Genomic DNA, 26,069 nt, shown 5'->3' on the forward strand with positions numbered 1-26,069 from the left:
GCACTCTCTCTTGTCGACCATTGAAGCGTTTCTTTCCAGACCCAGCCTCGCCCAAGAACCCTCAATCGAATTGCGTTCTTCCGTTACCTTTTGTCACAGCCACCATGTCTGTAAGTCATCTCTCGCCTCCCCTCCTAGCCCGCGCGCGCATACGTCTGACTCACCTGTCACCTCAGAGCTTCTTCATCGAGAACAAGAACGTCGGCAACAAGGCCGAGAGTGAAGATTGGAGAAGTAAGAAACGCATTGGACATTCCAGCATGTTGTTCGTGGGCTAATTGGATCGTTCTCTAGTTCGCGGCTACAACCCTCTGACTCCTCCCGATCTGCTCCAGCACGAGATCGCCCAAACTGCCAAGTCGAAGCAGACCGTGATCGAGGGTCGCGAGGAGGCTGTCGCCATTGTCAACGGCACCGACCAGAAGCAAAGACTCTTGGTCATTATTGGCCCTTGCTCAATCCACGACCCTAAGGCCGCTCTCGAGTACTGCGACCTGCTGCTGCAAGCCAAGGAGAAGCACAAGGATGAGCTGCTCATTGTTATGCGCTCCTACCTGGAGAAGCCGCGCACAACAGTGGGATGGAAGGGACTGATCAACGACCCGGACATCGACAACAGCTTCAAGATCAACAAGGGTCTGCGCCTGTCGAGACAGCTCTTCGTCGACCTGACGGACAAGGGCATGCCCATTGCCAGCGAGATGCTTGATACCATCTCGCCGCAGTTCCTTGCTGATTTGCTGTCCGTCGGTGCAGTCGGCGCAAGAACCACCGAGAGTCAGCTGCACCGAGAGCTGGCCAGCGGTCTCAGTTTCCCTGTTGGTTTCAAAAACGGCACTGATGGCTCTCTCGGAGTCTCTATTGATGCCATCGGCGCTGTCAGACACCCTCACCACTTCCTTTCCGTTACCAAGCCCGGTGTCGTCGCCATTGTCGGTACCGTGGGCAACGAGGACTGCTTCACCATTCTGAGAGGCGGTACCCGGGGCACCAACTATGATGCCAAGAGCATTGCAGAGGCAAAGGCTGCATTGGAGAAGGCCGGTCTCCCCCAGAGACTCATGGTTGACTGCAGCCACGGCAACTCCCTCAAGAACCACAAGAACCAGCCCAAGGTTGCTGCCGATCTCGCCGGACAGATTGCCGGCGGTGAGACTGGCATCATGGGTGTTATGATTGAGAGCAACATCAACGAGGGTGAGTGCTTTCCGGATCGCTTTGTTCAGTAGCATAAGCTAACCATTGGCAGGCAACCAGAAGGTGCCCAAGGAGGGCAAGGAGGGTCTGAAGTATGGTGTCAGCATCACAGATGCATGCATCCACTGGGACGACACTGTCACTGTTCTCGACCAGCTGGCCGACGCAGTCAAGCAGCGTCGTGAGAATCTCAGTAGAAATGGCCATGCATAAGACGCTTCTGAAGTTGCTTTTTGCGGGAACAGTTCAAGTTGCATAGGCGCAATATGACTGTCCAAGGGACAAGGGGAGAGTTTGTGTGCATATACCAATGCCTGCCGCTGATTGCAGGCGGTTACATAAGTCCTCGGTGAGGCTCGGTGATGGTAAAAAGTCTTGTAGTTTGTCAAAATAAAAATCCGATTGATACCCAACTTCCGAACTGATCCATTCCTTTCTGGTGAGATATCGATGTGTAAGGATGGGAATGGCAAAAAACAGCTTAGGTTGCACTGCTTCCTTTTGAAAATAATCTGTTCTTGAAATTATTCACGCTTTTGAGCCAAATGGATAAAAACCGTGAGAGGAATGAACGTTCGTCTAATGTCGGGTTGTGATGCATGTAGTAGATCATCGCAGGTGCATCCGAGCCAGGCCAATCAAGCGGAGCATATTTCTCAGTCCGGCCATGACGAAAGAGACAGTTGTTGGGTGAGACGGGCGATCGGAAATACTTCTGCTGGACTAACCGCGACCGGGCAACTACGGGTAAGAGGAAGGAAGCGAAAAGCGGCCGGAACGGAAGATGTCATTGACCGTCTCCATTAGCCAATGAGAGGCGTGCCATACCTAAGGCACTCGAAAACTGCCTCAAGCGATTTTCTCCTGCCTCGACCACTGTACCTTAGAAACGACCTCCGCCACGAGAGGACCAACCACCAATTGCCCCATCATTTTGTTCGCGGCTGTCTCTGTAGCTGCGGATACGGTTCGCCCATCATGTTGGCAAGGTCCTGCTTGCGCTCGGCGCGCACATTCACAAATGGCGCCGTCACGATTTCCAAGGTACGCAGATGAGCTGATCACGGTTCCAACCTCCCGAGGCAATCCGACCTACCGCCATTGGACACGCCGGAGTCGCCTCAATGGCCATCGACGGACATCAATGAGATCGGAGCAGAAGACTAACGATGATTGATGCAGCGTGCGGCCTCTACTTCCAGCGGCGCTGGTGCCGAAGCTTCCCCGTCCCGATTGAACCTCGCCGCCATCACGTCGACGTCCCTCGCCCTGGGCTCCATGGCCTGGTACTACCACCTCTACGGACCTTCCGCGAACGCCGCGGCCCCTGCTGAAGAGGGGTGAGTTATGATTGTCCGAACACGGTTGCTACGGATTAGTTATTCGAATGCCGGAATCCCTTGGATTGAGGCATAATCCGCGAACGACGCCGTGCAACCAACAACGAAAGAACATTCAGCTAAACTATCATCTCCAGTCTGCACCCTACCAGCTACCCTTGGGTTCACGAGCAGTGGTTCAAGACTTTCGATCACCAGGCGTAAGGAAACACTTTATTTTTTGGCCACCTGGTCGATATGACGCTTACATTCAAACTGCAGTCTCCGCCGTGGTTTCCAGGTCTACCGTGAGGTCTGCGCTTCTTGCCACTCCCTCAGCCGTGTCCCCTACCGAACTCTCGTCGGTACCATCTTGACCGTCGACGAGGCCAAGGCCATGGCCGAGGAGAACGAGTACCCCGGTGAGCCCAACGAGCAGGGCGATATCGAGATGCGCCCCGGCAAGCTTTCCGACTACATCCCCGACCCCTACAAGAACGAGGAGGCTGCCCGCTTCGCCAACAACGGTGCCCTCCCTCCCGATCTGAGCTTGATCATCAAGGCCCGCCACGGCGGCTGCAACTACATCTTCAGCTTGTTGACTGGTTACCCCGAGGAGCCTCCCGCTGGCGCCGTCGTCGCCCCCGGCATGAACTTCAACCCCTACTTCCCTGGTACCGGTATCGCCATGGCCCGTGTCCTCTACGATGACCTCGTCGAGTACGAGGACGGCACCCCCGCCTCGACCTCTCAAATGGCCAAGGACGTTGTCGAGTTCCTCAACTGGGCCGCTGAGCCCGAGATGGACGACCGCAAGCGCATGGGTATGAAGGTTCTCGTCGTCTCGGCCTCCCTCTGGGCCCTCAGCGTCTGGGTCAAGAAGTACAAGTGGGCCTGGCTCAAGTCGAGAAAGATCGCCTACGACCCTCCCAAGGACACCAAGGTTCGCCACTAAGTCATCATGGCAACAATTCGGTTGTCTCTGTGTATGTTATACTAGGCTCTCTAAAACAGCTCCTTTGTTGGTGGAGGCGGCAGAGACGAGATTCATCGTTGGGAGCAAACTGGGGAGCGATAGAGTGTAAATCAGATGGTCCTTTTTCAATACCTGACTCCTTGATAATGACAAGTCTTCTTTGTTATTCCACGCGTTTAGCGAGCCTTTTGATGAGCAAAGTGACAGCACACTACTAGCAAACTCTTTGCAACCTAACCAACGGGCCTCAAAAGCTCTTGTAAGACGAGTCAGAATCACTGTGAGACTGACTGATGGCGCCTTGTTTGGGTAAGGGTCAATGAGAGCATGACCTTGATGCACTCAAATAGAGCGGCAAGCACAAGTGTCCGGCAACAAGGGTACTTCGGTGAATCCAGGACCGACTAGCAGAGACAGGAAGGCAAGGGCAGAAGCTTTCATCTTCGTCACATGTTTCATTGGACCGTTAGAATCAAATTGGGTCTGACTTGCCTTTCAGACTTTACCGTATCCTAAATACTGTAAACATATACGCAATTGCAAATATCTTGACTATTCATTTGTCGTGACTTAATGACCAACTGGTGATTTCTGGGCCGTTGTACAAGGAGGGGAGGCTGGCCGACGGTCCAGTATTAGGGGTGGCAATTGGTGGGAGGACGACATTCTGTGGGTCGACGTAAGGTACCGCAGTAACCTGAACCTGGAAAGACGGAGTGGGAAAGGAAGGAAGGCGGCCGGTTTTCCAGCGGCCGGCGCGCTTCCTGGTCAGTTGGATCAAGCGCTGAATCCGCTGATGTGAGTGTGCTGACAGAAGGAGAAGGAGCCTACCGGTCGGTACCCACCACTTCCCGTGGCGGGCAAATCACCTCTAAGCACGAAAGCTCCGCGCCGTGCTTGGCCGTATCTTAAGCCCACGGCGAAGCCTACCCACCTGAACGGGACTGGCTGACTGCCTGCCTGCAACTAGCAAGCAGCAACACCACCACCATCACCACCACCCCAAGCAGAGCTGCGGAGTCAAGGAGAGTGAGCGAAGGAGAGGCCTTTCGCCTGTTATTACACCCTACTAGTCATCCGACGAGCTCCTTTCCTTTTGCTTAAGAGAAAACCCTCAACGGTTTCCTTCTGCAATTCTCAAGGTTCTCTTATCGACGAAGGAACGTAAGGATTCTGATCAACGAAACATTGCCGATAACGAATCCAGTCCACTGCCTTTACCTTTTGCCTCCTTCCGACCACAAACCACCTCACTCTACGACTCCCACGCCTCTCTCGATCTCCGCTCGCCCTTACCAATACCCAAAGTATCCGATGCCATCCGTCGCCGAGGAGCATCCCCGGCTGATGGCGCCCGGCAAAAAACGCAGACGGGATGTTAACGACTCCAACAACGACCTGCAGATACAAGGTCCTTTGTACGAGAAGCTTGCCCAGTACCACTCGGCGGCAGCCGCTGCGACGAACAACTGGAACGCTGACGGCGTTTTTGGAAGCAGGCCCGTTCAGCAGCAGATCCAGCAGCAGCAGCAGCAAAACTTCTTCCCTCGCTTCCCCGGCAGCAACAATGACCGCATGATCTTTCAATACGGCTTCCCGGCCGTTACCAATACCACCACGGAAGATTCCCGCCAGAACCACGAGTCAGAGTCCCGAAAGATAGCTCCCCTCCCCGTGTCTAAGCGACAGCGCATGTTCGACGAGGAGGATGCGGATTTGGACAGCTTGGACGGAGGCCTTTCAACACAACCCAACAGCCAAAGACAGCGGCGGCATAGCAAATCACCACCGGCGTCCCAACACAACTCCCCAGTACTTCCAGTCCAAACCGACGCGGTGGGCAACAGACCAAAGACTCCCTCATCCCTGAGCCCCTGTCATATCTGCCACCGCCGGCCCACCAAGAAGTCAGATCTCGACTCCTTCGCTGACTGTCAGGGCTGCGGGCTGCGTTCATGCTTCGTGTGCATCAGAGAGTGCCAGGGCTGGCAGAAGGATGGACGCCCCAGCAGTGGCGGCGGCGACCTGGGTAATGTAGAGCAAGCGCCGGAGCAAGGAGGCATTAATCTCTCACGGTCATGCCAGATGGACGACGTTGACGACGACCGACAACGACAATCGAGGGAAGATGAAGAGTCAAAGAGGAAGGGACAGCCGAAGCGAAAGGACGGCTGGGCGGGCGGCGGACACAGACAGATGGTCTGTAGCCGCTGCTGCATCGAGAAGGGTGCAGAGGGTGACGTCGTCTGCCTGGGCTGTCTGTCACGCATGGAATCTGTCTGAGAAGACATGAGATAAAGGAGGAGAGGAGAGTTATTTGTTTCACAGCACAGCGTTCAAGGAGGGGTTTTCAAACAGTCGATCCGCCTTCGTGAAGACTGAAGAGGCGCACGACGCTGCTAATGAAGGCATGCATATCATTTGGTAACGGGAAACTTTGGGCAATGCTGAGGCAGCATAAGGGGTTTTGTTCCACATGGGAGGAGGATATCATCAGCAAGCATAGGATCAAAGGATGCCGAAACACGGCTCCTTACACTAGGTAGGCTGGGGAGTAGGCTGGGGAGACCTCAAAGGTCTCGTCAGATAAATGTAATTCTACGGCCACCAATATCAAATCAGTCAAATCAGATCAAACCAACTGCGTGCCCTCTCAGTAAACCGATGCATTTCGGCTCATCAACACGACATCTGTTCACTTAGGTCGCAGCAAACCACTCTTATGGGCACATGAAAGCATGGTCTATTTCTCTTTCTCTGGAGTAAGGTATCACGCCTTTCCAGATCTTCCCCGATCCGAAACCTGCCTATTCTTACAGCCTAAAAAGACATGACGAACTCCGTTGCCCTGCCATCTCCGTCGCTCTCTGGGTTTCCTCCCTTAGTTGTATTGCATGTAGCTGGCTGTCGAGTTGAACTTGAGGTTGGCCTTGATGACCTTGTCAACAGCGCTGAGGAAATCCTTCTCCGTCGCCACCTTTCTCCGGGCGCGGATGGCGAACATGCCGGCCTCTGTGCAGACGCTGCGAAGCTCGGCACCGGTGGCGTTGGGGCATAGACGCGAGATGAGCTCCCAGCGGATGTCGCGCTCGACCGACATGCTCTTAGCGTGAATACGCAGAATGTTGGCACGGCCCTCGAGGTCGGGCAGAGAGAACTCGATCTTACGATCGATACGACCCGGTCTCATCAAGGCGGGGTCAAGAGTAGAGGGTCTGTTGGTGGCGAACATGACCTTGATGTTGCCACGGGCGTCGAAACCGTCGAGCTGCGTAATGAGCTCCAGCATGGTTCTCTGGACCTCATTGTCTCCGCCGGCACCGTCGTCGAAACGAGCACCGCCGATGGCGTCGATTTCGTCGAAGAAGATGATGCAGGCCTTCTTCGTCCGCGCCATCTCGAAAAGCTCACGCACCATTCTGGCACCCTCACCGACGTACTTCTGGACTAGTTCACTGCCGATGACTCTGATGAAGGTGGCGTCCGTTCGATTGGCGACAGCTCGAGCGCAGAGGGTCTTGCCAGTACCGGGGGGTCCGTACAGAAGGGCACCCTTTGGGGGATCGATACCGAGGTTGACGAACCGCTCTGGCGAAAGGAGGGGCATCTCAACGACCTCTCGCAGCTTCTCAACCTGCTCCTTTGATCCACCAACATCTCCGTATGTAACATCGGGCTTCTCCTCGACCGTCATCATCGTAACGCTGGCATCGATCTTGGGCGGGAGCGGCAGGAGGATCTGGTACTTGTTCCGGTCGACACCAACTCGCATACCTTCCTCGATATCCGTGGGGCTCACTCTCTCTCCGAGCTGAACGACGAACTTGGCGATCTGCTTGACGTTGATAACATATTTGCTCTTGGAGTCGTCCTTCTCGTCCGGGATAATCTTCGTACACCGCGCAACCTGGAGAGGCTGTTCTTCCGACATGCGTTGCCGGTCTGCTGCTACGTCCCAGAGGTGAGGAGGGGCAAGACCCGTGTCGGATTCCTAGTCAAGTCAGATCGAGTTTCATCCACCCGGAACTGCACAGCTACCTTTACACCGATCTTCTCATCTACACTTGTTTGCTTCTCCTTGATCTGTTGCTCGAGCTTCTTGATGGCAGCGCCGTACGGAGCGGCGCCGTAGGTCTTCAGCACTTGGATATCTCTGAGCAGTGTTAGTCGAGAATCCCGCGCAACCCGAGGCCGATAGGACAACGAACTCATCGGTCAATGGTGTGATCTTCTTCTCTTCAACCTCGTCGTCGGCGTAGGTCTTTTGGTATTTCTCCCAGTTCTGGCCAGTAGCGGAAGGCTAATGCTGGGGTTAGCACCCGCCGTTGGTGGCCATGCGTGCAGGGTCCATACCATGATGTAGGATGAGGACTCAAAGTCCTACTGCCAGTTCTTTATGTAGGGCGGATTCTTTTTTGTGTTTTCGGGTTAGGGGTTGTGTCGACGTGGAATCGTGGGATCTTGGGGAAGTGGTCGCGTCGGTCGTCAATGAGTACAGAGGTATGCTGCTGGAGGTGGGTTCGAGGTGGTGATGGAAGACGGTTCCGTAATCCAGGTTGCCTTGAGCTCTAAAGCACGGACCACAACTGCGAGGCTGCTGTGGAGCTAGGCTGGTTGGGGGAAAATGCAAACAGAGTACCGGGGCAGGAACAACCTGGCGCCCGCTAAAAAATATCCCACCGCTGGGGGGGTTGCTACCTGAGAGAAAGTGGGCGATCGCAAAAGAAGGCGACAGCGGGACAGGACTACGAAGATACCGATACATTCCCACCTTGTGTTCAGCCTGCTCTTCCGACTTCGACATCCTCAAAACCAAGCACAACACAAGTCAGAACTATCAACATGGCCACAACTGCACCACCCCCGGCCGCGGGAGGCTCTGGAAATGCTACCTTCAAGGTACGACATGCGCTTGCACTGCACCGCCCATGGCGAAGCTTCAGGAGCTATTGCTAATAGCCGTATAGGATAAGGAGAAGCCTGTCGCCGTTCGCTCTTCCAACATTGTTGCTGCCAGAGGTGAGCAATTCGAACCACTCTCGAGCTTCTCGAACCAGAAGCTAACCTCCTCCTAGCCGTCGCCGATGCCATTCGAACCTCCTTGGGCCCCCGCGGCATGGACAAGATGATTCGCAGCGGAAAGGGCGAGACTATCATTACCAACGACGGCAATACGATGCTCAAGAGCATGTCCGTCATGCACCCGACAGCAAAGATGTTGGTTAACCTCTCGGCGGCACAGGATGTGGAGGCAGGAGATGGTACAACATCCGTGGTCGTCATCTGTGGTAGCTTGTTGGGTGCTGCAGACAGACTCTTGTCAAAAGGAATCCACCCTTCCGTCATCTCAGAGGCTTTCCAGAGAGCTGCTGCCGCAGCCGTCGAGGTTCTCCACGGCATGTCACAACCCATCTCTCTCACCGACACAGCATCCCTGCTACAGGCAGCCAACACATCCCTCTCATCGAAGATCGTGTCGCAATACTCCAACATCCTCGGCCCCATGGCTGTCAACTCTGTTGTCAAGACCATTGACCTCAAGACGGCAGACAACGTTGACCTGAAGAACATCAGAATCGTCAAGAAGGTTGGCGGAACTATCGAGGACAGTGAGCTGTCAGATGGTTTGATCCTGACGCAGCCCGTTCTCAAGGGTGCGGGCGGTCCCGCGAGAATCGAGAAGGCAAGGATCGGTTTGATTCAGTTCCAGCTCAGCCCTCCTAAGCCCGATGTACGTTCCCGCCTCAGATGCCCCTTTACACAGCTGCTGACCAATCAAGATGGAAAACACTATTCAGGTCAACGACTACAGGCAGATGGATAAGATCGTGAAGGAAGAGCGTCTTTACCTTCTTAACATGGTCAAGAAGATCAAGAAGGCCAAGTGCAACGTCCTTCTCATCCAGAAGTCCATCCTCCGCGATGCTGTCAACGACCTTTCGCTGCACTTCCTTGCCAAGCTTGGTATTCTCGCCGTTAAGGATATCGAGCGCGACGAGATCGAGTTCATCTGCAAGTCCACCGGCTGCAAGCCGATTGCAGACATCGATTCCTTTACGGAGGACAAGCTCGGCTCGGCCGACCTCGTCGAGGAGATCCAGTCCAACGGAGCTCGCATGGTGAAGGTTACGGGCGCCAAGGCGACTGGCAAGACCGTCTCTGTCGTCGTTCGTGGCGCCAACTCCCTCATTCTCGATGAGGCTGAGCGCAGTTTGCACGACGCCCACTGCGTCGTTCGCTGCTTGGTTAAGAAGAAGGCTTTGATTGCTGGTGGTGGTGCTGCCGAGATCGAGATCGCGTCCCAGCTCTCCAAGCGGGCTCGTGAGCTCACTGGTACTGAGGCCATCTGCTGGAAGGCTTTCGCGGATGCTATGGAGGTCATTCCTACCACTCTGGCTGAGAACGCCGGTCTCAACAGTATCAAGGTTGTGACTGAGCTTCGTCACAGACACGAGCTTGGCGAGAAGAACGCGGGTGTCAGTATCAAGTCTGGCGGCGTCAACACCAACATTTCCAAGGAGAACGTCCTCCAGCCTCTGTTGGTGAGCACTAGCGCCATCGAGTTGGCCGCTGAGACAGTGAAGATGATCCTCAGAATAGACGACATCGCTCTCACAAGATAAGGGGAGGACATGAGTCACGAAATGAAAAACAAAAGTAAAAGGGGAAATCCAGGCTTGATGATCATGTACATTACGGCTACCGTGGCTTGATTGCGGTGTAGACGTGGGCCTGCCTGGAAGTGAGGCGTCAAAACTATTAGAAGCTGAGAGAGCAATTGATCACAACAAGATACCTTGATGACACCTCAGCCTTGGTCCCAAATGGTTCCCGGTCGTCTGTGACAATTTGTGTTCAAGATATAGGTGACAGGCAATGCTGCGATCCCGTTGCATTCGACGGCTTGGGCCAATGATGCCTCGTCCACCACAACTCAACTGCAGACCACACAATCACCAATGCCATTCGATAGTGTTGCCTCTTGTTTCTCCCCTATTCAACCGCCATAGAGCAGGACGATTCACCTCAAGTGCTCATCGCCAGGGAAAGATGAGTTAACTAAGGAACCATGGGGGAAAAGGTGCTGTTGCATTACCGCAGTCAACTTCCCATGTCGTAGTAGCACCGTGTACGGCCTCGGTCCCGAGTTGTTTCATGTATATTATCATCACTTTGGGAAAGGTTATCCTCTTCGACATTGAAACTAGAGGAAAAGCTGACAATCTGAGCTCGCTCATTGGCTTATGGACGGAGACTGACCTTAAGTCATAACTCCTATTCGGTCCGGAACCACGTTTTCGGTTCACCCCTTGAGCTTATTCGAATCATGAAGAACGCTCGGCGCCTTTTCGCTGGCAGGGAACGGAACCACTGTCACTTGTGGAGCAAAGTGCTCGCATGACGTTGGCACCTAGGATCTATTATATGAGAAGTCAGACTTTCAGGCATTCAACTGGTTCAAGTGTCGAGTCTTCACGACAGGTATAGGCTCGGCTTCACCGAAACACAAGTCACGGAATCCTCTTACGGGAACTTGACACCCATAGGGCTGAAGACTTGGTAGACTCTAGTTTCCCTCCCACATACGACGATCGATTAATGTTAACACATTACTTGGCTATATATAGCATACACGATTATCCACGAGTATATTACCCAAGTCCCCGGGTATAGTGGTATAGAGTTCTGGAACAGAACCGTATCCAGTGCGAATGTTTAATGACTCTGAAAAGACTGCTAGAAGTGGCGGGGAAAAGAAGTTCCAACTACAGACACTACTTGTACAGACAAAAGCTTACAACGGCCACACAACATTCCAAACTCTGAAATGTTGAAACAATCGAACCTAGGGGAAGAACGAAAAGAGAGGGAAAATGCGGGGGGGTCACAAAAAAAGTATGGAATGTCAAACGCGGACGGGAATTGAGCCCGACGTGGCTGGTTATTGTTAGTTGAAATGTTCGTGATGCATCACGAGTCTGGAGTGCGCTTACGGGTCGAACCCACAACCTTGAGATTAAGAGTCTCACGCTCTACCGATTGAGCTAGCCGGGCAGGCTATTGAGGTTAATGATTAAATTTCAAGATGAGCTACAATATGGTGGAGAGACAATGGGTGGGTTGTCGTGCAAAAAAAGATCAAAGGGCATGGAAACCCGCAAAATGGGGCCGGGCTCTCCGTCCTCATCCCGGGATTGTGGACTTGACCGATCTCATAACGGACTTGGCATAATCCGGATCCAGTCTTCTGGACAATCACCCGCGGCACTTCGCTAGTGAAGAAATCAAGTTCAAGTTATACACGGCTTGGTAAATTACTGCTATGAACTACCCAATATGTCCAAGCCACATCCCGTTGACCAGCATAAAAGAATGAGGCCGAGGTCTTTCCTGTCTTTGGTTCCTTTCCCAACGCCAGAATGGTATATATATCGATTTCATCGATTCGATCAAGAGATCAAGAAAGGGGGTAAAAAAAGCCAGCTCAGCTGAATACAAAGAAAAATGGTAAAATGGGTTTCTTTTCAAGAACACATCGCGTACGTTTCCAAACTGCAGCCACCAACCACTTCCATAGTCATCATATCAATCGTCTCATTTTTTCTTCTTCATCTCGCTTGGCCAAAGGAGTACTGATGTGGCGGCGGACTCTTTACCGGCGCATCAGCGTAGGCCCCGGGAATCGGCACAGCGTCGTAGACCGGCTCGTCGGCAGCCATTGGCGCATGGTGCTGGGACTGCTCTTGCGGCTGTGCCTGAGGTTGTTGCTGGAAAGGGAATGACGGAGCGGGACCCTCTGGCGAAGTGGGCGTGAAGGAGCCCTGGCCGGGCTTAGTCGCCGAGCGTGCCTTGGCCGGAGGAGCTTGTAGCTGGAAGGTGGGCTTGGGCTTGTTGAAGCTGGACTCGGGCTCGACGAAACGGGTTCCGGGGGTGAAGGGGGAGGCCTCCTCGATACGGGATAGGTTGTCGAAGGTCTTGTCGGGGTGGCGAGGGGACAGGGCATACTGAGAGTACAGGCCGGGCGACTTAAGGCCGGGAGTGTTCGGAGCCGATTGGGTCCGGAGCTGAGCCAGGTAGAGATCGGAACGGGCACGGTCGCGCATGTCCATGGACTTGTGAAGGCGGCGCTTGGTGTAGTATCGGTAGAAAATGATGCTGTAGAGCAGGACGCAAATGACATCGATGACGATTTCAATAACCATGCAGATAAGAGCCCAGTTCTGAAGTCGGCAGATGAGGGCGTAGTCGACCTTGTCGCCAAAGACCTCGGCGCGCTTATTTTCCTTACAAGACCAACCCCACATGTCCTTGCCGCCGCCATTGCTTCGGCTTGACTGGAAGATACCGGCGGCGACAGCCCACATCACCATGGAAAGAATAAAGCAGCCGATAGCGAAGAGGGTGTAGTAGGTGGCAACTTTCTCAGCACGATGATGACCGCCGCGGCAGTAGGAGAGAATGACAGCGATACAAACGAGAAGAGAGATGGAAGACACTATGCGTTGTGAGAGATTGGACGCGGATTCTGAAAGTGGTGTAGGTACTTACTAGTAATAACCAGAACCTGGGGCCAGATGGCAGTGCCTTCTGCCCATGCCGGGAGACCGCTTTGAGCAGGCAGGCGCTTGGTAGCGTTGAAAATCTGGAAAGAAGCTGCGAGCATGGTAATGATGATCAAACTACAGCTGAAGCTGACGCCACGAAGGGCGAACTTGGCCATGCGGACGCGGGTCTTGATTTTCTGTATAGGTGTTAGCGATACATTTCTCAACAAGCAGTGTGTCACATACCAGGTCGCGTGCTTGTTCCTTGTCAGTTGCCTCCTCGCGCTTCTCCAAAATATCCTCCTCTCGGAAGGTTGGGCTGAGCGGGTTCTCGATCTTCCTCGCCGGGGTCCCGGGCACCCTCATGGCGCTCTTGAGTGGTGATCTCGGAGTCATAGGCACAGCGACGGACTCGCGGTTGCTGCTGCTGTTGTTGATGTATCCAAACCCGATATCCCCAGGCTGAGACTGAGGCACTTCGGATCTGATGGGGTCGGCGAAGGGTGATCGAGTACCCTCCACAGGTGAGTGAACTGATGTGGCTTCCGCAAAGCGAGGAGTGCGAGGGGGCTTCAGTGATGACTCGGAGGACGACGAATCTGTGGATGCTGATCGAGCAGGGGCGAGGTTGAGGGCGGCAGGCCGCCTCTTGTCTTCTAGCAATGGTGTTAGTTCACAGTGCAGACGAACATGGTATTTGGGCAAAGTCCCACCTTGCGGAGACATGGCTGCGCTATGTGACTGTGTCCCGAAAGACGAAAGAGAAGAAGAGATGTGTGTCTGGTATATAGGGAAAGCGGCCTCAGACTTCGGGTCGTTGAAAGGAAGACCGATTCGGAACATGCAACAGATTTGGTGATCAATGCAAGAATGAAGCACGAACGGAATCAGATTCGGAGAGACCAGCTGTCGGAAGGGAGAATAGAGGTCCAACAGATCGGTCACTCGGGGGAGCTGGTAGTTTTGAATTGGCGCCGCTCCTGATCAGGACCCAAGGCAAAGGCCCTTCCACTGCATGGGGTAGATCAGCAAGGTGTAAGTGGGACGAAGCGGCACGGGGGATTCCTACATGTAGCGTGGGAGGGTAGGATGGCGCGAGTTGAGCAGGGCTGTGATAGGTGAGAGGCCGAGTTCCAGGCCGGCGATTCGGTCGTGATGAAAATAGACGCCCACGAGAGTGGACGGGGTGGCGCCGGGCTTTGGTTGGCTCGATGGTTCAAGAGACGTCCTCGAGTGCCGCCTCGTCCTGGCTGGCGGACAGTGATCCGAGCGGAGTCTCTGTTGCAGTAATTTCTTGAATTATACGGCGGTTACCGGATCTATCAGGAGATCATCCGAGACACAGAAACAAGGAGCAACATGCAGTTTTCGAGAGCAGAAGCGGAAGCCGAGAGAGGAGGCAATGATACTGTGAACAACCGATTTGTGAGGCCAAGAGTTGCGCGCATTTCTCAACAAGCGACTAATATAGAATATTGAAAGCAACCCCAAATAGGCATCCTAGAGAGGGGAAAGAGAGAGGCGGAGGAGGAAGCATGCACACTTGCACACCTTCCAAGCTCGCACGGTAACCGGTCTGTCTAACTTAGGTGTGGAAGACTCTCTGAACCGACCTCTCCTCGCCTCGACAAAGCTTACTGGAGCTTGGCGGCAATTGTCGTTGCATCTGCATGGTTCGACGATGCACGTAAGGCCAGTGATTGGACATGGTTAATCAAATTGGGAGGAGGCAGATCGAATAGCAACGGGATGACAATGGATGGTGGTTGGACGGAAGACGGAAAGAGGAGAGGCTTGCGGAACCCTTGCTCCTGATTAAACCACCGTCCGGCGCCAACTCGTCCAAACCGACATGTCGAATCCTTGTTGCCGCCCGCCTCCCCTGTCAGGCTGCTGCAGATGTGATAGGCCCAAGGGCTGCAGGCGCGTCCGAATGCCACATACTTGCACTTTGGCGCAGAGAGCTGCAACCAATTAGAGAGCAAAAGTGCGTGATGGACGGCCAGCCACATGCAGACGGGGCGGTAAGCAGAAGTTGGATGAATGGGGGAACGGCAACATAATGGTTGCAGCCGGATGGCATGGCGCGGCCTTTTTTTTTGTATGGTGTGCTTCTGGACTCCTCCTCGAGTCGCCCGAGTCTTTCTGTTCCTATTTCCCTAGCCTGAATTGTACCTCGAGCTGTGATGGTCAGGCATAGTCAAGGACAACGGGAGCTAGGTATGTTAGTTCCTTGCGGGTCCCTGGACGTTCCTGGTTGGTTGCTCCCCATGACACCAGGTGAATAGTCATCTGTTGAATGATGGTGTGCGCAGGCCAGTCGGCAAAGATGTGCCTTTCGTGGTATATGTGTAGCAGCAGCATTTGCGCCCCCCCCGGCTGTCGCCGGCCCCAAAATCTCACGTTGGCCATGGCAAAGTTGGGTGACCGGGAATTGCAGATGCAATCCGTGGATCCGTAGACCTGACCGAGGTGATGACGGCGACGCGAAGAGGACGAGGGCACACCAAGCCTTGTTGTGCGACAAGATCGAGCACGGATAATATGGCATGCGCCGCCAAAGTAGAGAAATATCGATTCAAATCCCCTCGCGAGATTGCATTTCGAGAGATCGACCACACTGTCAGCCGTTAGCCATCAGCGATCGACCCTGTAGCGCAGCTGGATGGTGTGAGCTTGAGCTTGGAGGGTACTCCAAAGGAAGGCCTGGCCCGTGTCCCGCCGTTTCCCCTCTTGTCAAGCTGGTTGAAGTGACCAAATCTGTCATCTGTGCTTCTTATTTAGCCCTTCTTCTCCCAGCAAGTTTAGCCCGCATTTGCCAGCCTATTTTTATCAAAATGTACCAATCATACAGGTGATCCGGTAAAGGTGGGTTGCACTGGCCTATTTTTACCCAAGTTCGGTGTCGGTGTAAGACAAGACGAACAGTCAGCCATTTGGTGCCTTTCCGCAATCCTATAGCGGAGTTGATGATGCCACTCCAGATGCACAATATGGAATGCATCGAGAAGGATTTCTCCAAGTCCGCGCAGGTTTATGGTGCAAGGTTGGTGCCGCAAAGTCGGAGCCGATGTTCGGGCACTAGTGCTATTATTTACGTCGAAGATGTGATTTGGTCAGGGTGGATGATGCTCTGCTTTTGCACGATTCGTCTCTTTGATTGAAAGGTTCAACATTTATGAGTCGCAATCCCATTTTCTGTGTTGACTATCTCGACCGGAAACCAATTCTCCAAGACATCTCTTTTTAACGGCCGTTTGGGCCGGTGGCCTCTTACCAGTGGATGTTTTGGTACTCGAAGAACCGGTAGACTACAAGCCTGTTAATTAAATGCGAACCGAGAAGAGCCAGTAAATCTTGAATATTTCCAAGGTGTCAGTTAGCGCTTGCAGTTTTACTCGAAGTGCCTTTTATTATTACGTATATACGGATGGACACATGATGTGGAATAGCTCGAGAGAATTTCTACGAAGCTTTGAATAACCACGCCAACAAGTTTAAGGATGACGACTCGGACGATGTTGTCGCCATAGCCGTTGAGACAGCCAACGGTTATATGTTTCTAACCCAAATAGCCACAGGAATGCGTGAAAGAAGCTACCATTCACGACGCCTCTTCTGAGCATTCACCGCTGGGCTTAGGTTTAGCCGACAAAGGCCCGGCGGGGCACTTATCAGCTTATCAGACCCGAAAGGGTTAGCGTCAACTCGTCGACTCACACTTGACTGCACAGAATTCCAGAATTCGACTTGAGGCTCCAGCGAGGCAAAATATTTCGACCGATCAAGCTCGACGTCACGAAGTCCACGAACTGAGGCCCCATCCTCCTCTCCGGTACCGTCGAACACAACCAGGCATCCTTGAACCACCAGGCGATACAAATTTGCAAAATTTGACGCCTCAGACCGGTCGGAATCCCCCCCGTAGACGAACTACCCCGCCAACTGTTCGCGACAATGTCTGCCAACGGCGACAACAAGTACGACGACATCGACTCCGAGTCTGACTCTGGCGAGTCCGTGGAGGAGCAGACCGAGCTCAACGAGGAGAAGACCCTCAAGCCGGCCCTGAAGAAGTCGTCGAACCCCGTCACCGCCGACAACACAGTCCAGCGTCCTACTCTGCCCCCGCAAACCGACCCCAAAGACCTCGACGTCAAGACCCTCACCCCCCTCACCCCGGAGATTATCGCTCGCCAAGCAACAATCAACATCGGTACCATCGGCCATGTCGCTCACGGAAAGTCTACCGTCGTCAAGGCCATTTCTGGCGTCCAGACCGTTCGCTTCAAGAACGAGCTGATCCGTAACATCACCATCAAGCTTGGTTACGCCAACGCCAAGATCTACCAGTGCGACAATTCCGAGTGCCCTCGGCCGGGATGCTTCAGGAGTTACAAGAGTGAGAAGGAGGTTGACCCCCCCTGCGAGCGCGAGGGCTGCAGTGGTACCTACAGATTATTGCGCCATGTCTCGTGAGTAGTTTTGAGAGCTTACCCCGGAATCATGGATGCAAGGTGGCTAATATCTCCACACTTAGCTTCGTCGACTGCCCCGGTCACGACATTCTCATGAGTACCATGTTGTCAGGTGCCGCCGTCATGGACGCCGCCCTGCTGCTCATTGCCGGCAACGAAACCTGCCCCCAGCCCCAGACCTCTGAGCACTTGGCTGCCATTGAGATTATGAAGCTGGACAAGATCATTATCCTGCAGAACAAGGTAGATCTCATGCGCGAGGAGGCTGCCCAGCAACACTACCAGTCCATCCTGAAGTTCATCAGAGGTACCGTTGCCGGAAAGTCTCCCGTCATCCCCATTTCCGCCCAGCTGAAGTTCAACATCGATGCCGTCAACGAGGCTATCGTCAACACCATTCCCGTCCCTCCTCGTGACTTCACCCAGGACCCCCACATGATCGTCATTCGATCCTTTGATGTCAACAAGCCTGGTGCTGAGATTGATGACCTCAAGGGTGGTGTTGCTGGTGGTTCCATTCTGCACGGTGTCCTGAAGCTCGGCGACGAGATCGAGATCCGTCCCGGTATCGTCACGAGAGACGACAAGGGCGCCCTTAAGTGCACGCCCATCTTCAGCAGAATCGTCTCCCTCAACTCCGAGTTCAACGACCTCAAGTACGCCGTCCCTGGTGGTCTCATTGGTGTCGGTACTCGTATCGACCCTACCCTCTGCAGAGCCGACCGTCTCGTCGGTTTCGTCCTGGGTCTCAAGGGCCGCCTGCCCGAGATCTACAGTGAGATCGAGGTCAACTTCTACCTCCTGCGTCGTCTTCTTGGTGTCAGAACCGCCGACGGCAAGCAGGCCAAGGTTGCCAAGCTCACCAAGAACGAGGTCATCATGGTCAACATTGGTTCTACGTCTACTGGCGCCAAGGTTGCCGCCATCAAGAACGATGCCGCCAAGCTTGTCCTCACCTCCCCCGCTTGCACAAACATTGGCGAGAAGGTTGCTCTGTCCCGTCGTATCGAGAAGCATTGGCGTCTGATTGGTTGGGCCACCATCGCTGCGTAAGTTTCCCTTTCCTTGACCACATAACCGCCTCCAATAGCTAACCCATTGCAGTGGTGTCACCCTTGAGCCCAGCTCTTCCTAAACCGACATTCGTCAACCAAACCAAAAACAAGTCCCAAAAAGCCCATTCTTCAGCATCACAGGAGTCTAAAAAGAATCAGCCTGGTAGAGGCGAGTGGGGAGCAGGAGGGCTGGCATTCTTTGAGTACCAGGCGGGTAATGAATGCAAATGACACGACCACCACCGCGTAGAATCAAATGGCCAGAAGAAGACTGGGAATTCGCGAGATTTCGAGGTCCGTTTGGGCGGGAGTGTGTCACGGGTTTCACAGGAAAAACATACAAGGAAAGCTAGACGGGTGTATGCTGGTAGATAGGCCTGGACGATGAATGAGCCCTTCTTTCTATTCATTATTTCCTGACCTTGCGCGCGTGCTTGACCAGGTTTTCTATTACGCCCTCGAAGGCTTCTCTGTCGCCTATCTTTTCGTCCGTCTTCTTGGTCCAGTACTCCAGCACCTCCCTAGCCGTGCCCTCCATTGCCTTGAGCTTCTCGACATGTGCCCTGAGCTCGTCGTCCGTCATACCGTTCAGGGCCTCGTCGGTGGTCGTGCAGAGCTGCTTAGCCGACACGAGGTCCAGGTCCGGTACTGGCGGCTGGCCCTTCTTCTTGGATGCTGACGGTTTCCCTTTCGAGTCGACTGACGTCGATGAGGCGTTGGCCTCGGACTGTCGCACCCGTGATACGGAGCGGGAATCTGAGGATGTCCGTGGAGAGCCGGACATTGTGACTTGTAGTGACGGTAGCACAAGTTTTTTCTGCTTTGAGGCCGGGAGGATCTCGTCTAGATCGACCGGCACGCCCAGAGAGACCAGGAACAGGCGACGGATACGGGAGCGGATCCAATCTGGCGGTGCTAGCGGTGGAGGTGCTACAAGTTGTGACCACAGAGACGCGCTGCGCGGTGTGAGGAAGATAGGATTTTCTTTGGTTATTGGTGGAGGAGAGGACACGTCTAAGTCTTCTGGTGGGAATAGGGTGTTGAGGTATGGATCAACAGCTTGCAGAACGTCTTCACCATCTAAGCCATCGAAATCGGGTATATCCTGGTAGTAAACGTGTCAGTCTCTTTGAGTAGTGTGCTGCAGGCAGAGATACTCACGAATGGTAACGATGGTACTTGTGGCAAGCTCGGCGCCGGCGCTGGTGCGGGAGCTTCAAATTCTGGTTCTTGAAAGCCGTCTTCAAAGTCGTCAAAGTCACCATCGGCCTCGGCACCCTCTTCAAAGTCGTCAAAATCGTCACCAAAATCGTCGTCGTCGCCCTCGTCGTCTTGCGCGTCAGGTGGTGGTGCGAGGCTTGCACTGGATGGGTTAGACGACAAGGCAGTCTTGGATGGTCTCCGTTTCATGCGAGGCGAACCCGGGGCTGAGAGCGCAGGTGATACAGGAGGAAGATCTACGAATGACGCCAGGTCAACGACGAATGTTCTTTGAATTTCAGGGATCTCTACATCGTACCGGAACTGCCACCGTCCTCAGTCTTGCCTTCCGGCTTCACAACCAAGTCGGCTGGGGCATCTGCCTTGCGTTTCTCTAGGAACTCCTCTGAGTGCGGCCCTGACGAGCCAGGAGCCTCTTCAACGACGGTCTTGGGGATGACGGGCGACCTGGGTACACCGTCCTCAGACGACGACGCACCGCTCTTCTTCTCCTGGATAGCAATCTCATCCGGTTCAGCATCCCCCTCCCTCAGGCGGTAGGCCTCCGTTCCAGGGACCTCGCCATATGACGGTTCGTCGTCGACTTTCTCTACACGAGTCTTGGGAATTGGCGACGTTCCGGGGCTGAGGAGAGCAGATTGCGCATCGGAAAAGTGATCTTCAGAGTCGGAAGCGCTGGCTACAAATTGTCAGACAAATGGCTAAATGTATCATCTAGGAAGACGACAGGGGGGGGTTATCATTACCTAGGTCGTGGGCGCCAGGATCGCTAGTTCCAGACCGTTTGGGCGGTGAGAGGGCCTCATCATCAGTCATGATTCCGGTGCAGATTCAATTGAGAGCTGTAGGATAACGTTTCTTGGTGTTACGAGCAGGCGAAGCAGCTTGTGAGTTCCAAGGTTATCGATGGTGGGAAGGAATAGGAGTGGGTGGTGGAGGGGGGAACCTGTCGATTAGCGGATACGTAATTGTGTGGGCCGAATAGCAAGAACAAAATCCCCAGATTCGATATTTGGGACACTACAACTCATGCAAGAAGGAAGTTTGAGCAAGGCTGGCAGCACACAAGAAACCCAGAAAAAGGCACTTTCAGGCTCTTGGGCAAGGAGGGCACTACGAGCAGGCTCGAAGATGGCATCAGGAACCTCTGCAGCTTCTAGACCTGCCTGCCAAGCATCACGTGGGGCAGGCCCCGGCTAACTCCGCGCTAACACTCGACAGGCAATCAGTCCCTGGTCCTGGGCAGGCACAGCGCGCCAGTCGCGTGGAGGCAGGCCTGGAAGGCTGGATGGAGCATCACAAAAAAAAGCTGCCTTGCCAGCCATCAACAACAGCTACAATCCCCTCCCACGATAACCAGCAAAGAGCCCCTTCGACGCAATAAGCCCGCGCATATCGATAGCACCTAATCGATTGGAATTGACGACGAGCAACACTTTAGGGGTCGATTCGCACCTCAATGCGACGAAGCTGAATTGCACAGCCCACGATCTCTCAGACACAAGCTTCCTGTTGCTCATAGGTAGCTTCCAAGACACTGTCAAGCACCCGCTCGACACATCCCGATCGATTCGCAAGACTTCGACACAATGTCCTTCAGCTTCGGAAACACGAACGCTACGCCGACGTCGAACAGTGGCTCGACCCCTGCGACTTCTGCGCCGGCATCTGGAGGTCTCTTTGGTGGCGCTGCCTCCAGCGGCACTCCCAGCTTTTCTTTCGGCAACCTAGGAGGTAGCAACACTCCCGCTGCTGGATCAAGCAGTGGCACGCCAGCCTCGGGCGGAGGTTTGTTTGGACAGAACGCTGGTCAGAAGCCAGCAGGCGGACTCTTTGGCGGCGCCTCCCCAGCCGCTTCTACGGGAACACCTGCTTCGACTGGAGGTGGTCTCTTCGGGGCCAAGCCTGCCGCTGGCGCATCATCGACTCCGGCTGCTTCTGGTGGTCTTTTCGGCCAAAACGCCGGCTCGTCTACGCCCAGCACATCTGCACCCGCCTCAGGAGGTCTCTTCGGTGGCGGCGGCGCTTCGAGCGGTACTCCTGCTGCATCCTCCGGAGGGCTATTTGGAGGAGGAAACGCTGCGGCGAAGCCGGCATCGAATCTTTTCGGCGGCGGAAACACTGGAAGTTCTACCCCGTCTGGAGGCCTTTTCGGCCAGAATACTGCGTCGAGCGCCTCATCAACTCCTGCTCCAGCTTCTAGTGGGGGTATGTTCGGTGGTTTGAACAAGCCTGTATCAAGCACACCTGCTACTACTACTCCCGCAACTCAGGCTACACCCGCAAAGCCTATGTTCTCGCTCGGAGGATCGACAACACCGGCTGGAGCTCCCCCGGCTGGCGCAAGCAAGCCTGCCGCAGGCGGGCTTTTCGGTGGTGCCGCAGCATCCGGTTCCGCAGCCCCGTCTCCCTTCGGTGCTGCGGCAGCCAAGCCGGCGGAGAGCAGTAGCGCAGGCGGTCTCTTCGGTGGTGCTGGCCAGTCTAAGGCTGCCTCCACAGCTCAACCGGCCAGTGGGGGTTCTCTCTTCGGTCAGGAGCAGCAGCAACCTGCCGCCAGCGGCGGTCTCTTTGGAGGCCAGAAGCCGGCTACAACCGCAGCTCCCAGCGCTGGTGGCCTCTTTGGTGGCCAAGCTGCTGCCACTACTACTTCAGCTCAGCCCGCTTCAACGACCGCCGCAGCTCCCGCAGCTGGTGCCTCATCGCTTTTCGGTGCTGCCAAGCCTGGTACACCTACTACTTCGACACCGGCTGCGTCGTCTGCCGGTGGCTTATTCGGCGGCAACACATCCTCCACCCCAGCTGCGGCGACAACACAAGCTGGCTCTAGTGCAGGGGGCCTCTTTGGAAAGCCTGCTGCTACTACATCTGCCACCCCCGCTGCTACCGCGGCCCCTTCTTCGCTGTTTGGTGGCCAGGCTTCCGCGACTCCTGCCAGCAAGCCTGCGAGCGGTGGACTTTTCGGAGGAGCTCCGGCGGCGAGCACCTCTCAGCCGGCATCTACCACTACGTCGACTGCGCCGGCGACTACTTCTACTACCACTACATCAACAACCGCACCCAGTACTACTGCATCTGCTGGTGGTCTCTTCGGCGCCAAGCCGTCGACGCCCGCTGCCGGAACATCAACTCAGAATGGTACTGCACCCACTACCACATCCGCCGCGACTGGCAACTCAAATACCCTGGCTGCCTCTACAACCGGCCCTACTTCACAGCTCCCTCGGTTGAAGAACAAGTCGATGGACGACATCATCACCCGGTGGGCCTCAGACTTGTCTAAGTATCAGAAGGACTTTAAACACTACGCCAACCAAGTCGCTGACTGGGATTTGGGCCTGGTGGACAATGGCGAGAAGATCCAGAAGCTCTACCTCAACACCTTTGAGGCCGAGAAGGCCAGCCACGAGATTGAGCGTCAGCTCCAGGCGGTAGAGAGCCAGCAGGACGAGCTTGAGGACTGGCTCAACCGTTACGAGTCTGACGTTAAGGAGATGTTCTCCCGCCAGATGGGACAGGGCGAGACTCTAGCCGGGCCCGACCAGGAGCGCGAGCGCACGTACAAACTCGCTGAGAAGTTGACACAGAACCTTGACGAGAAGAGCAGAGACCTGTCCAAGATGGTCAAGGAGATTAACGACATCTCCGGCACACTGAGCAAGGGTACCAAGCCCGAGGATCCCGTAAGTCACCGTTGTCTCCACAGCTTGCACATAGTCATCTTTCTAACGCAGTCGCAGTTGAGCCAGATCGTCCGCGTTCTCAACGGCCACCTATCGCAACTCCAGTGGATCGACACCAACGCTGCGTCCCTGCAGGCCAAGGTGTCTGCTGCACAGAAGGCGAACAACAACCTTGGCAGCCAGTACGGAGCGCCGGAGACGGATGCAGCGGAGAGCTTTTACCGATCTTACATGGGCCGGCGATGAAGGGGTTTTGGAGACTGGCTTTGGGTATGCTGGGTTTTATTTCGGTAGCAATCACGAGAGAAAAGAGAGTTGAGACTGGGGAATTGACATGAAAGACTCGGGAAAACTGGAGTCATTAATCGCTCAAGCAAGACTAAAAGGTCGTTTCGCATTGAGCGGGATGGTTTAAGTGCCACAGCGTGCGTTTCATCATCATACGCACATGTACAATAGGCTAGATTGTGGGGTGAATACCAGGTGTTGGTTGACAAGACAGCTTTGAATTTTCTTTGAAATTGTGCTCGCGTTGTACACGATCTGCTATATGCGCCGGCTACTGCGGATATCAATCTTCCCCTACGTCCGTTTCAGCGTACACGACATCCTCGCTCGCCATTGGTATTATTGCGAATGCATTTTGTTTGTGGATTTAGTTGTGCTCGCCGCCCTGGTTCTTGGTGATCTCGTCGCTGTTGGGTCGATTAGCAAGACAAGCTCAAAATTGAGAGGAAAAGGGAGGGCGACGTCATGTCCGCCGAGGGGAGTGGGGGTAGACGAACATGTGGTCGGACAGCTGCTGGAGGTGGGCCTGCTGCTCGGAGAGCTTCTTCTTGAGCTCGAGAAGCTTCTCCTTCTCGCGCTGGCGGATGGCGTAATCCTCGTTTGCCTTCTCACGCTTCTGGAAAGCGTCACTGTGAGTAGAAAGGTGAGTATGTGCAATCATCAAAATGATCATCTGTCGCGGGAGAGATCGTGGGGCGTGGAAGGAGTGTAGGATAGAGCAAACTTACCCGCCTCCATACTTGGAGGGAGCTCCAGTGTCGCCCTCGCCCATGGCGCGGGTGGTGGTGCTGAAGGCAGCTCTAGAGACGAGAGTCAAAGGGCGAGCGGCAGCCTTGGTGGCAGCGATGCGCATCATCTTGGAATGATTTGTGTGGGTGGTTTGTTATTTGAAGAAGGGTGGTATGTCAATTGGAGAGGTTTTGTGTTGCTGTAGAAAGAGGTGTTGTTTGGCTCAGGTTGACCGATGACGATGGGTGCTAGTTGACGGGTTTTGTGATAGGCCGGATTGTGGAGAGAGAGAGAGCCTGGAGTAGCTCGGGAAAGGGAAACGCTGGTTAAATGCCTATTGGACGGGGGAGGGGATGATCTGATTCCTTGGAACGAGCTGACGGGGAGAGCTTGGAGGGAGCTTTTGCTCTACTTCGGCCACCTTCTTTCGCAGGCGAGTACGGAGGTACGGGATTGGGATACGTCATAAGCGGCTGAAGCGAGGTATTCTGCTAACATCCACTGCCGGCATTTCTCGGCTCGGTGGAGGTTATACGGACTGAGCAGAGCTAATTGCCTTGTCTTTCTTTCCTCAGGCCACTCAAAGGTCACCTGCTTTCGACCAAAATGGCGCCTTGCTCGCTTCTGTGTCTGTGTCTTCAAGGCTGGCCGGCCGGTGTTGGAAGATGCCAGACGTGGGCCATCCGTATATTCCCGCGAAGACTCACAGCGCCCCAGTGGACGCCGAACGTTGTTGCGCCACGTTGGGATTCAAATGTCTTGTCCCATCCATTGAAGAGTCACCATCCTTGTGATGCTTCGCAGGCTTACAGCGGAAGAGCATCGTGTGCACAACAAGGAGATTTGATGTTTTTCATCCCCAAGGATTCTCGTAGTGAACTGTGTCACCCGACTACTAGGTGAGCAGCAGCCTTGCTATCCGTTCCATCTCTATCTCCGGCAAGGCTGAATCTCGGCCATGACGGGGATGTTCCCCGGTCCATCGGGTTGGGAGAGATTCGGGAGATCTGTCGCTTCAGGTTGGTCGGCCGAGAGGGGTGCCCGGTGATGTGGTGCGACGGTCTTTGTTTTTATCACGCCAGGTGACGAGGTGAGTTGGTACCTTGGGGTGGAGTGCAGAAGCCTTACAGTGTCTCGGGCCACGCGTGTACGTGCTGCCTTTTCCCTTGCCTGGCCCCAAGATACATAGTACCTAGCGTCTGGCCTCTATTAAAGGAAGGGAAAGGATACTATGTTCAACATGAATATGGTTCACCCTGGAGAGGAAGCGGGTACCGTGCAACCACCTAAACATGGCAACATGGTTCCAACGGCCCACGCCACGACCAGCAGTGGGAGCAACCTAGGCAGGACAGCGCGAGGCCGAACAACTAGATAAGTGCCTGAACTTAAAGGACGAATGGGGCACGGTTGGCCGCGCTGACGATTGCATGCAAAGAAGAGACGAAGTGAGATGAGGGGTCAGAAAGGGGTCTCTGTCAGGCTTTTGGCTTGGAGTTTGTTGGCAACAAGCCAATGACCTATGTTGGGTACGATGTACAGTGACAGCAAGTGTTCTGTGAGGCAGCAAGAGCATGAGCC

The 26,069-nt window shown here is 54.5% G+C and overlaps 11 protein-coding genes and 1 non-coding gene across 12 annotated transcripts; 7 read left to right on the forward strand and 5 right to left on the reverse strand.

The window, feature by feature from the left end:
* Positions 1–104: 104 nt before the first annotated feature.
* Positions 105–1,410, forward strand: ColSpa_02206 (phospho-2-dehydro-3-deoxyheptonate aldolase, phenylalanine-inhibited; the record flags this gene model as incomplete). The annotated part of the gene is made up of 4 exons (XM_049268418.1): positions 105–110; positions 177–234; positions 295–1,197; positions 1,250–1,410. 4 exons carry the CDS (start codon positions 105–107, stop codon positions 1,408–1,410), a joined length of 1,128 nt encoding a protein of 375 aa, XP_049124375.1.
* A 765-nt stretch (positions 1,411–2,175) lies between these two features.
* On the forward strand, positions 2,176–2,541 carry ColSpa_02207 (cytochrome c1, heme protein, mitochondrial; the record flags this gene model as incomplete). Its single annotated transcript, XM_049268419.1, has 2 exons — positions 2,176–2,241; positions 2,380–2,541. 2 exons carry the CDS (start codon positions 2,176–2,178, stop codon positions 2,539–2,541), a joined length of 228 nt encoding a protein of 75 aa, XP_049124376.1.
* Positions 2,542–2,774: 233 nt separating this feature from the next.
* ColSpa_02208 (cytochrome c1, heme protein, mitochondrial) lies at positions 2,775–3,471 on the forward strand (the record flags this gene model as incomplete). The annotated part of the gene is made up of 2 exons (XM_049268420.1): positions 2,775–2,824; positions 2,856–3,471. The coding sequence occupies 2 exons, from the start codon at positions 2,775–2,777 to the stop codon at positions 3,469–3,471; spliced, it is 666 nt and encodes a 221-aa protein (XP_049124377.1).
* A 1,335-nt stretch (positions 3,472–4,806) lies between these two features.
* Positions 4,807–5,775, forward strand: ColSpa_02209 (uncharacterized protein; the record flags this gene model as incomplete). Its single annotated transcript, XM_049268421.1, has 1 exon — positions 4,807–5,775. The coding sequence occupies one exon, from the start codon at positions 4,807–4,809 to the stop codon at positions 5,773–5,775; it is 969 nt and encodes a 322-aa protein (XP_049124378.1).
* A 598-nt stretch (positions 5,776–6,373) lies between these two features.
* Positions 6,374–8,296, reverse strand: ColSpa_02210 (26S proteasome regulatory subunit 7; the record flags this gene model as incomplete). The annotated part of the gene is made up of 4 exons (XM_049268422.1): positions 6,374–7,483; positions 7,531–7,645; positions 7,701–7,792; positions 8,264–8,296. 4 exons carry the CDS (start codon positions 8,294–8,296, stop codon positions 6,374–6,376), a joined length of 1,350 nt encoding a protein of 449 aa, XP_049124379.1.
* Positions 8,297–8,334: 38 nt separating this feature from the next.
* On the forward strand, positions 8,335–10,115 carry ColSpa_02211 (T-complex protein 1 subunit epsilon; the record flags this gene model as incomplete). The annotated part of the gene is made up of 4 exons (XM_049268423.1): positions 8,335–8,391; positions 8,460–8,511; positions 8,568–9,223; positions 9,291–10,115. 4 exons carry the CDS (start codon positions 8,335–8,337, stop codon positions 10,113–10,115), a joined length of 1,590 nt encoding a protein of 529 aa, XP_049124380.1.
* Positions 10,116–11,468: 1,353 nt separating this feature from the next.
* On the reverse strand, positions 11,469–11,547 carry ColSpa_tRNA_066. The gene has a single exon. It is a non-coding gene; the product is annotated as a tRNA-Lys (tRNA).
* Positions 11,548–12,101: 554 nt separating this feature from the next.
* Positions 12,102–13,763, reverse strand: ColSpa_02212 (uncharacterized protein; the record flags this gene model as incomplete). The annotated part of the gene is made up of 4 exons (XM_049268424.1): positions 12,102–12,988; positions 13,042–13,234; positions 13,284–13,693; positions 13,751–13,763. 4 exons carry the CDS (start codon positions 13,761–13,763, stop codon positions 12,102–12,104), a joined length of 1,503 nt encoding a protein of 500 aa, XP_049124381.1.
* Positions 13,764–16,994: 3,231 nt separating this feature from the next.
* Positions 16,995–18,650, forward strand: ColSpa_02213 (eukaryotic translation initiation factor 2 subunit gamma; the record flags this gene model as incomplete). Its single annotated transcript, XM_049268425.1, has 3 exons — positions 16,995–17,512; positions 17,578–18,564; positions 18,620–18,650. 3 exons carry the CDS (start codon positions 16,995–16,997, stop codon positions 18,648–18,650), a joined length of 1,536 nt encoding a protein of 511 aa, XP_049124382.1.
* A 329-nt stretch (positions 18,651–18,979) lies between these two features.
* Positions 18,980–20,607, reverse strand: ColSpa_02214 (uncharacterized protein; the record flags this gene model as incomplete). The annotated part of the gene is given in 4 exon segments (XM_049268426.1): positions 18,980–19,675; positions 19,732–20,078; positions 20,090–20,470; positions 20,538–20,607. The coding sequence occupies 4 exon segments, from the start codon at positions 20,605–20,607 to the stop codon at positions 18,980–18,982; spliced, it is 1,494 nt and encodes a 497-aa protein (XP_049124383.1).
* A 773-nt stretch (positions 20,608–21,380) lies between these two features.
* ColSpa_02215 (nucleoporin NSP1) lies at positions 21,381–23,717 on the forward strand (the record flags this gene model as incomplete). The annotated part of the gene is made up of 2 exons (XM_049268427.1): positions 21,381–23,471; positions 23,529–23,717. 2 exons carry the CDS (start codon positions 21,381–21,383, stop codon positions 23,715–23,717), a joined length of 2,280 nt encoding a protein of 759 aa, XP_049124384.1.
* Positions 23,718–24,126: 409 nt separating this feature from the next.
* Positions 24,127–24,615, reverse strand: ColSpa_02216 (ATPase inhibitor, mitochondrial; the record flags this gene model as incomplete). The annotated part of the gene is made up of 3 exons (XM_049268428.1): positions 24,127–24,166; positions 24,257–24,388; positions 24,488–24,615. The coding sequence occupies 3 exons, from the start codon at positions 24,613–24,615 to the stop codon at positions 24,127–24,129; spliced, it is 300 nt and encodes a 99-aa protein (XP_049124385.1).
* Positions 24,616–26,069: the final 1,454 nt, after the last annotated feature.

Source organism: Colletotrichum spaethianum, assembly GCF_022836535.1.
Source record: "Colletotrichum spaethianum MAFF 239500 DNA, contig04, whole genome shotgun sequence".
In the NCBI taxonomy this organism is placed as follows: domain Eukaryota; kingdom Fungi; phylum Ascomycota; class Sordariomycetes; order Glomerellales; family Glomerellaceae; genus Colletotrichum; species Colletotrichum spaethianum.